Below are 12,387 nucleotides of genomic sequence, written 5' to 3'. Positions count from 1 at the left end.
TCCGGTTTTGAGATCCTGCAGAGGATCTCAATACCAGAATTAAATGGATCCGCTTAGATTTTGCACATCAGGATGCATCCGTTCCGTTAGGATGCGGTTGTGTGAAATCAAAACGGAACAAACCGGATCCTTCACTAAATACATTGGAAGTCAATCGGTGACGGGTCCGTTTTTTTCTGTTTCTATGACAGGACACAAAACTGCAGCTTGCAGCGGTTTTGTGTCCGGTCACAAACCGGAATGCTGCCGGAACGGGAGACCTCCTGATGCATCCTGAACGGATTTCTTTCCATTCAGAATGCATTAGGACTAAACGGAAATGTTTTCTTACGGTTTTGAGATCCTCTGCCGGATCTCAATACCAGAAAACACCGTAAGTGGGAAACAGGCCTCAGTAAAGGCGGACAAAGAAATAAGGAAAAGAACAAACAGCAGGTGGCGCTCTACAGATACATTTCATTGAATAACTCAGTGGCTATGCTAAACTTTTAATTACTTGCAATTACAAAATCATTCAGATCCAGGTGCTGTTTGAAAACTGGAGAATATTTTTCATGGGACAACCCCTTTAAAGAAGCTGCGTCCACCACTTCTTGCAGGTTTAATGACCACTGAAGCCCGGACCACCACATCACCCAGGTTTAATGGCCACTGAAGCCCCCCACCCCCCTCTCAGGTAAAATGTACCGAAACTTGAGATGTGGTCGATGCACTTCTCCACGATGCAGGGGACGTCGGAGTCCGTCAGCTGCTGCTCGGACAGAGTGTCGCCAGACGTGCTGCTCGCCTTCTGAATGGCGGCGGCCCAGCCGGCGAAGTCCAGCTTCCTCTCCGCCAAGATGTACGTTATCCTGCGGGGAATAAACGTGCAGATAATGAATGCAGAATCGCAAGAGATAAGCGGCACCTGCTCCACGCTGTGAACCGCTGACACCTACCTCCCCTTCTCCACCAGGACAAGGATATCTTTATCTTTTGTGGCTGCAAAGACCAAGAATCCGACATTATTAATTACTCATTACCACCGGGCGCTTCCTGCCGGTAGGAACAGCCCGAGACTCCCCGTCCAGCCGCGTCACAGACCGTTGTTACCCGGACGTACACAGCTCCACGAGCTTCCTCAAGTTGATGACCTCCACCGTCTCATTATCTTCCACGTAGGTGTACAGGTAGGTCTTACAGAGGGAGAACCAGCCCACCCTCGTCCGCTCCAGGCTCCGCCCTCCTTTAAACTGCAGCCTCCCGATCCGGTCAAAATCATAACTTAGCAGCTCCTCAGCTTTCAGAGGTAAAAAACACTAAAAGAGAAGACGAGTGAGAAATTGGCAGTTGCTATTTCTGCGAATGCCTAATAAAAAGTAAGGCTTCCCCAAAAACGTATCCAGGTCTAATGCCGAGCAATATATTACTACCTTAGTGATGGATTTAACCCATTCTCTGGCCTCCTCCGGGGTATCTGCTGCAAACAGGTAGAGTCTCTCGGACTTAGTGTAAATCTCAAAAGTGCTTTCATACCTGTGAGGAGGGAGGAAGAAGAAGGTGAGGGTCACAATCCCCTGTGTGCAAATTTACAAGCGGGGTGACAGTTCTGAAGTTCTCACCCGTGGGTGTCCGGGGGGATGACGGCCACACATACAATCTCATCCATGCGGATCTCGCCATTAGGGGTGGAGCTGTGGTTGTTCTCATAGTAACTGAGGGTCCCGTCATTGAGGACGCACCAGCGGCGGCTAAACTCTGCAAGATGAGTGAGAAATGATGAGGATACAACGTAACCAGAGCCACCTCAATGTAGATACAATGTAACCAGAGCCACCTCAATGTAGATACAACGTAACCAGAGTAACCTCAATGTAGATACAACGTAACCAGAACCACCTCAATGTAGATACAACGTAACCAGAGTAACCTCAATGTAGATACAATGTAACCAGAACAACCTCAATGTAGATACAACGTAACCAGATCAACCTCAATGTAGATACAATGTAACCAGAGCCACCTCAATGTAGATACAACGTAACCAGAGTAACCTCAATGTAGATACAACGTAACCAGAACCACCTCAATGTAGATACAACGTAACCAGAGTAACCTCAATGTAGATACAATGTAACCAGAACCACCTCAATGTAGATACAACGTAACCAGAACCACCTCAATGTAGATACAACGTAACCAGAGTAACCTCAATGTAGATGCAACGTAACCAGAACCACCTCAATGTAGATACAACGTAACCAGAGTAACCTCAATGTAGATACAATGTAACCAGAACCACCTCAATGTAGATACAACGTAACCAGAACCACCTCAATGTAGATACAACGTAACCAGAGTAACCTCAATGTAGATGCAACGTAACCAGAACCACCTCAATGTAGATACAACGTAACCAGAGTAACCTCAATGTAGATACAATGTAACCAGAACAACCTCAATGTAGATACAATGTAACCAGAGCCACCTCAATGTAGATACAATGTAACCAGATCAACCTCAATGTACAGGGTGCTAGCACAGGCTTCCAGTATCCGTAGTTTCAGGTGCTGCACATCTCGTATCTTCACAGCATATGCATTTCTCCTGCGGTGTTGCTATCAGTGTGTGAAGAGTGGGAGAAGAGGGTTGCATTGACAATCCAACACAATGGGCAGCACATTAAACACACTTTATAAGTGGTCAGAAACTTGTAAATAACTCATGAAAGAATAAAGTTAAAACCAAGCACACCATTGTTTTTCTTGTGAAATTCCCAATAAGTTTGATGTGTCATATGACCCTCTTCCTATTGAAAAAACAAAAGTTGGATTCAAAATGGCCGACTTCAAAATGGCCGCCATGGTCAGCACGCATCTAGAAAAGTTTCCCCCCTCACATATACTAATGTGCCACAAACAGGAAGCTAATATCACCAACCATTCCCATTTTATTAAGGTGTATCCATATAAATGGCCCACCCTGTAGATACAATGTAACCAGATCAACCTCATTGTAGATACAATGTAACCAGCACAACCCAATGTAGATACAATGTGACCAGCACAACCCAATGTAGATACAATGTGACCAGCACAACCCAATGTAGATACAATGTGACCGGGGCAACCTAAATGTAGATACAACGTAATCAGCACAACCGGAATGTAGGTTCTAATACAAGGAGAGTCCAATAATTTGGCATCAATGGGACGTGGCAGATATCAGATATTCCTGATGACTGGATAAATGAGATGATGTTATCTCATGGACTTCCCTGCATATAGGACACAGTGTCATACAATGGTGTACAAACCATCCCATCACATAACGCACTCACCTTCCTTGGCCTTCCTGTCCGCGACCAGTCTGGTCATAGACGAGGTCTTGTAGAGGTAGCCGTTGTGTGTGATGGAGTGATGCATGACGTAGTATTGCTTCTCCAGATTAGCCCCCAGGTCCAAACGGGGAATCTCTGACCAGAACAGAAGGACAAGACTCGGTCAATGATCATTTACATTGCAGCAATACCAGCAGTGTCCACATGATGTCAGTAAGTGTCAGCCATAATAAACACAGAGTATAATGTAATACAAGCGGATACAACACGAAAAACGCACAGGAGAAGAAAATGCATCAACCTAATACTGTTTACGCGCTGGACAGAAATTTGTGACCCAATAATATAATGTCTGCGGGAGCAGTGTAACTGAAGAGGGATACAGTAACTACCACTCCCATCATCAACTAATCTCTCAACATTAAAAGGAATGTGTGTATAGAGCGAGGTACATATTAGGCTAATTAAAATCATGCAAAACATGAGAGATAAGTAGCTCTGAATGTAAACAGTAATGATATCATTCACTGACAGCAAGCAGAGACATGGAAAATTGTGATAAATGCAACACAAGTCTAATAGAAAGCGGCAGAACTTCTTATGACACAAGGACTTATTTCTAGACTGGAAGCTGCTATATGACAACTGGCCACTAGATGTCAGCACCAGACCATAGCGCCGGTGGCCGCACAATGGTCACATTGTCCCCGCATCACACAGTCTGGCGGGTGACGCAGTCACTTTCTGCTGTAACTTTTAATTATTTCTCTCTGGGCCGGGATCCAGGAGAGAAGCTTTCACCTGCACATCAGTCACACCTCCCGGCTATCCAGGGGTCAGCGAAGGTCCGGAACCAACGCAGGACGACAACCAATTTCTGCCACTGCTGTGCCCGCCACTGCTGTGCCCATATGGGTCGTTGCCAAGCTTTCGGCACTTTGTTTGTTACACCCTCCCCGCTTGCATCAGTGTTAGCTACAGATCTGGTATTGTATTCGTGAACCAGGAAGCTCAGGATGAAGAAGAGCAGGAAATTTTGTGAGGAAATGAGAAAAGGGATCATTACATAAATCCACCTGCTCAACCGGAAGAGCTTACAATCTAAAAACAGGCAGCCATGTCGCGTACTGCACCGGTGATTTTGCCTGCATGGTGAATCACTAGTTTTGCAGTTACGGCTGGAGTGCCCCTTTAGATTATTTTATTAAACCTCAGCTGATCCTATGTCTTATACTCCAGTCACATCCAGAGCTGCAAGACCAATGATTTCCATCAGTGATTGTGAGCCAAAACCAGGTGCGGCTCTAAACACAGAACAGGGGCAGATCTTTTCCACAGACGGAAATCACTGACCAAACACTGACGTGGGATAAAGCTTTAGGAGATGTAGTGTTCATGTCAGCATTAAAAAGCCACATCTCCCAGGATGACTGCATCAGATCTGCTAGCAGACGTGAAGCTCCCGACTGCCCCCGGCTCATTACTGCAGAGATTTACCATAACGTTCCCGCAGCTCCGGCGCAGGTCGCCTCAGGTGACAACAGCGGGAGATAAGCACATGACGGGCACCGACTCAGAGGGGGCTCCAGCTTTATGGAAACTAAGTTCTACAACTTTACAATAGACTCTGCCCTTCACTGTTTCTAGGAAGATTTCTGTTTGCTTTCAGTGAATGGGAACACCCTGCTCTCAGCTGAGAAGTGGATCAAGTGTAGACTGTGATATAAACATCTAGAACTCCAGACTGATACATTGTGACAAACTGAGATCTGCACAGCCACTGCTGCTGTGTGCGGCCTGAACTGGATACAAGTGTAACAAACCCTCCGCTGAGAGCAGGACTAGATATGTACAGGTTTACTGCCTGCGGAGCCGTGTATCTAATCCTATCCTGTGTGATACTGTCTGCTGAGCTGTGTATCTAATCCTATCCTGTGTGATACTGTCTGCTGAGCTGTGTATCTAATCCTATCCTGTGTGATACTGCCTGCTGAGCCGTGTATCTAATCCTATCCTGTGTGATACTGTCTGCTGAGCTGTGTATCTAATCCTCTCCTGTGTGATACTGTCTGCTGAGCTGTGTATCTAATCCTCTCCTGTGTGATACTGTCTGCTGAGCCGTGTATCTAATCCCATCCTGTGTGATACTGTCTGCTGAGCTGTGTATCTAATCCTCTCCTGTGTGATACTGTCTGCTGAGCTCTGTATCTAATCCTATCCTGTGTGATACTGTCTGCTGAGCTGTGTATCTAATCCTACCCTGTGTGATACTGCCTGCTGAGCTGTGTATCTAATCCTCTCCTGTGTGATACTGTCTGCTGAGCTGTGTATCTAATCCTAACCTGTGTGATACTGTCTGCTGAGCTGAGTATCTAATCCTATCCTGTGTGATACTGACTGCTGAGCTGTGTATCTAATCCTCTCCTGTGTGATACTGTCTGCTGAGCTGTGTATCTAATCCTATCCTGTGTGATACTGTCTGCTGAGCTGTGTATCTAATCCTACCCTGTGTGATACTGTCTGCTGAGCTGTGTATCTAATCCTACCCTGTGTGATACTGTCTGCTGAGCTGTGTATCTAATCCTATCCTGTGTGATACTGTCTGCTGAGCTGTGTATCTAATCCTATCCTGTGTGATACCGCCTGCTGAGCTGTGTATCTAATCCTATCCTGTGTGATACCGTCCTGCTGAGCTGTGTATCTAATCCTATCCTGTGTGATACCGTCTGCTGAGCTGTGTATCTAATCCTATCCTGTGTGATACCGTCTGCTGAGCTGTGTATCTAATCCTATCCTGTGTGATACCGTCTGCTGAGCTGTGTATCTAATCCTATCCTGGTGATACTGTCTGCTGAGCTGTGTATCTATCCTGTGTGATACTGTCTGCTGAGCTGTGTATCTAATCCTATCCTGTGTGATACTGTCTGCTGAGCTGTGTATCTAATCCTATCCTGTGTGATACTGTCTGCTGAGCCTGTGTATTAATCCTATTCCTGTGTGATACGTCTGCTGAGCTGTGTATCTAATCCTATTCCTGTGTGATACTGTCTGCTGAGCTGTGTATCTAATCCTATCCTGTGTGATACTGTCTGCGGAGCTGTGTATCTAATCCTATCCTGTGTGGATACTGTACTGCTGAGCTGTGTATCTAATCCTATCCTGTGTGATACTGTCTGCTGAGCTGTGCATCTAATCCTATCCTGTGTGATACTGTCTGCTGAGCTGTGTATCTAATCCTATCCTGTGTGATACTGCTGCTGAGCTGTGTATCTAATCCTATCCTGTGTGTACTGTCTGCTGAGCTGTGTATCTAATCCTATCCTGTGTGATACTGTCTGCTGAGCTGTGTATCTAATCCTATCCTGTGTGATACTGTCTGCTGAGCTGTGTATCTAATCCTATCCTGTGTGATACTGTCTGCTGAGCTGTGTATCTAATCCTATCCTGTGTGATACTGTCTGCTGAGCTGTGTATCTAATCCTATCCTGTGTGATACTGTCTGCTGAGCTGTGTATCTAATCCTATCCTGTGTGATACTGTCTGCTGAGCTGTGCATCTAATCCTATCCTGTGTGATACTGTCTGCTGAGCTGTGTATCTAATCCTATCCTGTGTGATACTGTCTGCTGAGCTGTGTATCTAATCCTATCCTGTGTGATACTGTCTGCTGAGCTGTGTATCCTAATCCTATCCTGTGTGATACTGTCTGCTGAGCTGTGTATCTAATCCTATCCTGTGTGATACTGTCTGCTGAGCTGTGTATCTAATCCTATCCTGTGTGATACTGTCTGCTGAGCTGTGTATCTAATCCTATCCTGTGTGATACTGTCTGCTGAGCTGTGTATCTAATCCTATCCTGTGTGATACTGTCTGCTGAGCTGTGTATCTAATCCTATTCCTGTGTGATACTGTCTGCTGAGCTGTGTATCTAATCCTATCCTGTGTGATACTGTCTGCTGAGCTGTGTATCTAATCCTATCCTGTGTGATACTGTCTGCTGAGCTGTGTATCTAATCCTATCCTGTGTGATACTGTCTGCTGAGCTGTGTATCTAATCCTATCCTGTGTGATACTGTCTGCTGAGCTGTGTATCTAATCCTATCCTGTGTGATACTGTCTGCTGAGCTGTGTATCTAATCCTATCCTGTGTGATACTGTCTGCTGAGCTGTGTATCTAATCCTATCCTGTGTGATACTGTCTGCTGAGCTGTGTATCTAATCCTATCCTGTGTGATACTGTCTGCTGAGCTGTGTATCTAATCCTATCCTGTGTGATACTGTCTGCTGAGCTGTGTATCTAATCCTATCCTGTGTGATACTGTCTGCTGAGCTGTGTATCTAATCCTATCCTGTGTGATACTGTCTGCTGAGCTGTGTATCTAATCCTATCCTGTGTGATACTGTCTGCTGAGCTGTGTATCTAATCCTATCCTGTGTGATACTGTCTGCTGAGCTGTGTATCTAATCCTATCCTGTGTGATACTGTCTGCTGAGCTGTGTATCTAATCCTATCCTGTGTGATACTGGCTGCTGAGCTGTGTATCTAATCCTATCCTGTGTGATACTGTCTGCTGAGCTGTGTATCTAATCCTATCCTGTGTGATACTGTCTGCTGAGCTGTGTATCTAATCCTATCCTGTGTGATACTGGCTGCTGAGCTGTGTATCTAATCCTATCCTGTGTGATACTGTCTGCTGAGCTGTGTATCTAATCCTATCCTGTGTGATACTGTCTGCTGAGCTGTGTATCCAATCCTATCCTGTGTGATACTGTCTGCTGAGCTGTGTATCTAATCCTATCCTGTGTGATACTGTCTGCTGAGCTGTGTATCTAATCCTATCCTGTGTGATACTGTCTGCTGAGCTGTGTATCTATCCTATCCTGTGTGATACTGCTGCTGAGCTGGTATCTAATCCTATCCTGTGTGATACTGTTGCTGAGCTGTGTATCTAATCCTATCCTGTGTGATACTGTCTGCTGAGCTGTGTATCTAATCCTATCCTGTGTGATACTGTCTGCTGAGCTGTGTATCTAATCCTATCCTGTGTGATACGTCTGCTGAGCTGTGTATCTAATCCTATCCTGTGTGATACTGTCTGCTGAGCTTTGTATCTAATCCTATCCTGTGTGATACTGTCTGCTGAGCTGTGTATCTAATCCTATCCTGTGTGATACTGTCTGCTGAGCTGTGTATCTAATCCTATCCTGTGTGATACTGTCTGCTGAGCTGTGTATCTAATCCTATCCTGTGTGATACTGTCTGCTGAGCTGTGTATCTAATCCTATCCTGTGTGATACTGTCTGCTGAGCTGTGTATCTAATCCTATCCTGTGTGATACTGTCTGCTGAGCTGTGTATCTAATCCTATCCTGTGTGATACTGTCTGCTGAGCTGTGTATCTAATCCTATCCTGTGTGATACTGTCTGCTGAGCTGTGTATCTAATCCTATCCTGTGTGATACTGTCTGCTGAGCTGTGTATCTAATCCTATCCTGTGTGATACTGTCTGCTGAGCTGTGTATCTAATCCTATCCTGTGTGATACTGTCTGCTGAGCTGTGTATCTAATCCTATCCTGTGTGATACTGTCTGCTGAGCTGTGTATCTAATCCTATCCTGTGTGATACTGTCTGCTGAGCTGTGTATCTAATCCTATCCTGTGTGATACTGTCTGCTGAGCTGTGTATCTAATCCTATCCTGTGTGATACTGTCTGCTGAGCTGTGTATCTAATCCTGTCCTGTGTGATACTGTCTGCTGAGCTGTGTATCTAATCCTATCCTGTGTGATACTGTCTGCTGAGCTGTGTATCTAATCCTATCCTGTGTGATACTGACTGCTGAGCTGTGTATCTAATCCTATCCTGTGTGATACTGTCTGCTGAGCTGTGTATCTAATCCTGTCCTGTGTGATACTGTCTGCTGAGCTGTGTATCTAATCCTATCCTGTGTGATACTGTCTGCTGAGCTGTGTATCTAATCCTATCCTGTGTGATACTGACTGCTGAGCTGTGTATCTAATCCTATCCTGTGTGATACTGTCTGCTGAGCTGTGTATCTAATCCTATCCTGTGTGATACTGTCTGCTGAGCTGTGTATCTAATCCTATCCTGTGTGATACTGCCTACTGAGCTGTGTATCTAATCCTCTCCCGTGTGATACTGTCTGCTGAGCCGTGTATCACACTCCATTAGGTGGGATATAATCTGGTGCGGACCCCTCCTCCAATTATTTCCTGACATGCTTGGAATGTGGGGTCCCCTACTGCCAAGGTACACACAGACATGGCGGATCACGGCGGGGTCAGCATGTAACGCTGGTTTTTACTTTCTTACGCTTAAAGGGGTATCATTGTAATTTCAAGACATCCCCTATCCACATGATAGGGGTAAATATCAGATCAGGGGGAGCTGGGGATCCTACTGCTAGGACCCCCACTGATCAGGAGAAAAAGGGTCCCGAAACCCCACAAGGCCCCAAAATGAATGGTCAAAGATATCCCTAAAGCCCCATTTAATTCTATGTGACCTGCTGAACACTGAACTCCTAATCAGTGGGTGTCCCACCAGTAGGACCCCACCGATCTAATTCTGTAGACTGGGAATAATTTGAAATGATCAAAATATGAAACTCAGTGTCCTATGTAGGAACATACAGTAGTATCGGGCTCCAGGGGAGAACCAGCGCCCCCTTCTGTATGGTCTGACCTTATAGGAGGTCTCACCTGAGAGGAGCATGCACCACTGGCCCCTCTGTATGGTCTGACCTAATAGGACAGTTCTACAGTTCAGGTTGTAGGACCCCCTTTTAACCTGCAGCAGCAATACTCCTAACATTCACCAGCTAAGTGTCCCCATAACAACAAGTTGCACACTTGACCATAATGTCAGTTGCCGACCCTCAGGCCACTCAAGAGATTACTGCATACAAATATATACAGCCACCAGTAGAGGGAGCCCAGGAGATTACTACATACAGATATATACAGCCACCACTAGAGGGAGCCCAGGAGATTACTACATACAGATATATACAGCCACCACTAGAGGGAGCTCAGGAGATTACTACATACAGATATATACAGACACCACTAGAGGGAGCCCAGGAGATTACTGCATACAGATATATACAGCCACCACTAGAGGGAGCTCAGGGGATTACTGCATACAGATATATACAGCCACCACTAGGGGGAGCTCAGGAGATCACTACATACAGATATATACAGCCACCACTAGAGGAAGCTCAGGAGATTACTGCATACAGATATATACAGCCACCACTAGAGGGAGCTCAGGAGATTACTACATACAGATATATACAGCCACCACTAGAGGGAGCTCTGGAGATTACTATATACATATATATACAGCCACCACTAGAGGGAGCTCTGGAGCTTACTATATACATATATATTACCTTCACACGGATATACACACATCTACTAGGCAGAGCTCAGGGGCTTACTTCATACTTATATATTATTGAATCCAATGTATGACCAGTCTACAATGAGCTCCTCTTATTGGTGGCTGCAGGCAAACAAAATTCTATCATGTAACTGGACCCCATCACATCCAGTATACACAGAGCAGTGGATCCCATAAAATCCAGTATAGACAGAGCAGTGGATCCCATCACATCCAGTACACACAGAGCAGTGGATCCCATAAAATCCAGTATACACAGAGCAGTGGATCCCATCAAATCCAGTACACACGGGGCATTGGACCCCATCACATCCAGTATACACAGAGCAGTAGATCCCATCACATCCAGTACACACAGAGCAGTGGATCCCATCACATCCAGTACACACAGAGCAGTGGACCCCATCACATCCAGTACACACAGAGCAGTGGATCCCATCACATCAAGTACACACAGAGCAGTGGATCCGATCACATCCAGTATACACAGAGCAGTAGATCCCATCACATCCAGTACACACAGAGCAGTGGACCCCATCACATCCAGTACACACAGAACAGTGGATCCCATCACATCCAGTATACACAGAGCAGTAGATCCCATCACATCCAGTACACACAGAGCAGTGGACCCCATCACATCCAGTACACACAGAGCAGTGGATCCCATCACATCAAGTACACACAGAGCAGTGGATCCGATCACATCCAGTATACACAGAGCAGTGGACCCCATCACACCCAGTATACACAGCAGTGGATCCCATCACATCCAGTACACAAAGAGCAGTGGATCCGATCACATCCAGTATACACAGAGCAGTGGACCCCATCACATCCAGTATACACAGAGCAGTGGATCCCATCACATCCAGTATACACAGAGCAGTGGATCCCATCACATCCAGTATACACAGAGCAGTGGATCCCATCACATCCAGTATACACAGAGCAGTGGATCCCATCACATCCAATACACACAGAGCAGTGGATCCCATCACATCCAGTACACACAGAGCAGTGGATCCCATCACACCCAGTATACACAGCAGTGGATCCCATCACATCCAGTACACAAAGAGCAGTGGATCCGATCACATCCAGTATACATAGAGCAGTGGATCCCATCACATCCAGTATACACAGAGCAGTGGATCCCATCACATCCAGTATACACAGAGCAGTGGACCCCATCACATCCAGTACACACAGAGCAGTGGACCCCATCACATCCAGTACACACAGAGCAGTGGATCCCATCACATCCAGTATACACAGAGCAGTGGATCCCATAAAATCCAGTATACACAGAGCAGTGCACCCCATCACATCCAGTACACACAGAGCAGTGGATCCCATCACATCCAGTACACACAGAGCAGTGCACCCCATCACATCCAGTATACACAGCAGTGGATCCCATCACATCCAGTACACACAGAGCAGTGGATCCCATCACATCCAGTACACACAGAGCAGTGGATCCCATCACACCCAGTACACACAGAGCAGTGGATCCCATCACATCCAGTATACACAGAGCAGTGGATCCCATCACATCCAGTACACACAGAGCAGTGGATCCCATCACACCCAGTACACACAGAGCAGTGGATCCCATCACACCCAGTACACACAGAGC

At 46.0% G+C, this 12,387-nt stretch overlaps 1 protein-coding gene across 3 annotated transcripts in view; it reads right to left on the bottom strand.

Annotated features, from left to right (window-relative positions):
- The window catches only part of ARAP1 (ArfGAP with RhoGAP domain, ankyrin repeat and PH domain 1), a 125,247-nt gene that overhangs the window by 33,848 nt on the left and 79,012 nt on the right, over nucleotides 1-12,387 (bottom strand). For all 3 annotated transcript variants that reach the window (XM_044287367.1, XM_044287370.1, XM_044287368.1), the window contains exons 15-20: nucleotides 3,320-3,454; nucleotides 1,602-1,737; nucleotides 1,413-1,515; nucleotides 1,103-1,298; nucleotides 939-981; nucleotides 688-851 (exon numbers count right to left, since the gene is read on the bottom strand). In XM_044287367.1, coding sequence (XP_044143302.1) covers nucleotides 688-851; nucleotides 939-981; nucleotides 1,103-1,298; nucleotides 1,413-1,515; nucleotides 1,602-1,737; nucleotides 3,320-3,454 — 777 coding nt within the window. The remainder of the gene's footprint in view (nucleotides 1-687; nucleotides 852-938; nucleotides 982-1,102; nucleotides 1,299-1,412; nucleotides 1,516-1,601; nucleotides 1,738-3,319; nucleotides 3,455-12,387) is intronic.

Source organism: Bufo gargarizans, chromosome 3 (assembly GCF_014858855.1).
Source record: "Bufo gargarizans isolate SCDJY-AF-19 chromosome 3, ASM1485885v1, whole genome shotgun sequence".
Taxonomy (NCBI): domain Eukaryota; kingdom Metazoa; phylum Chordata; class Amphibia; order Anura; family Bufonidae; genus Bufo; species Bufo gargarizans.
The sequence above is the reverse complement of the archived record's forward strand: the minus strand, read 5'-3'. Positions and strand labels throughout refer to the sequence as shown.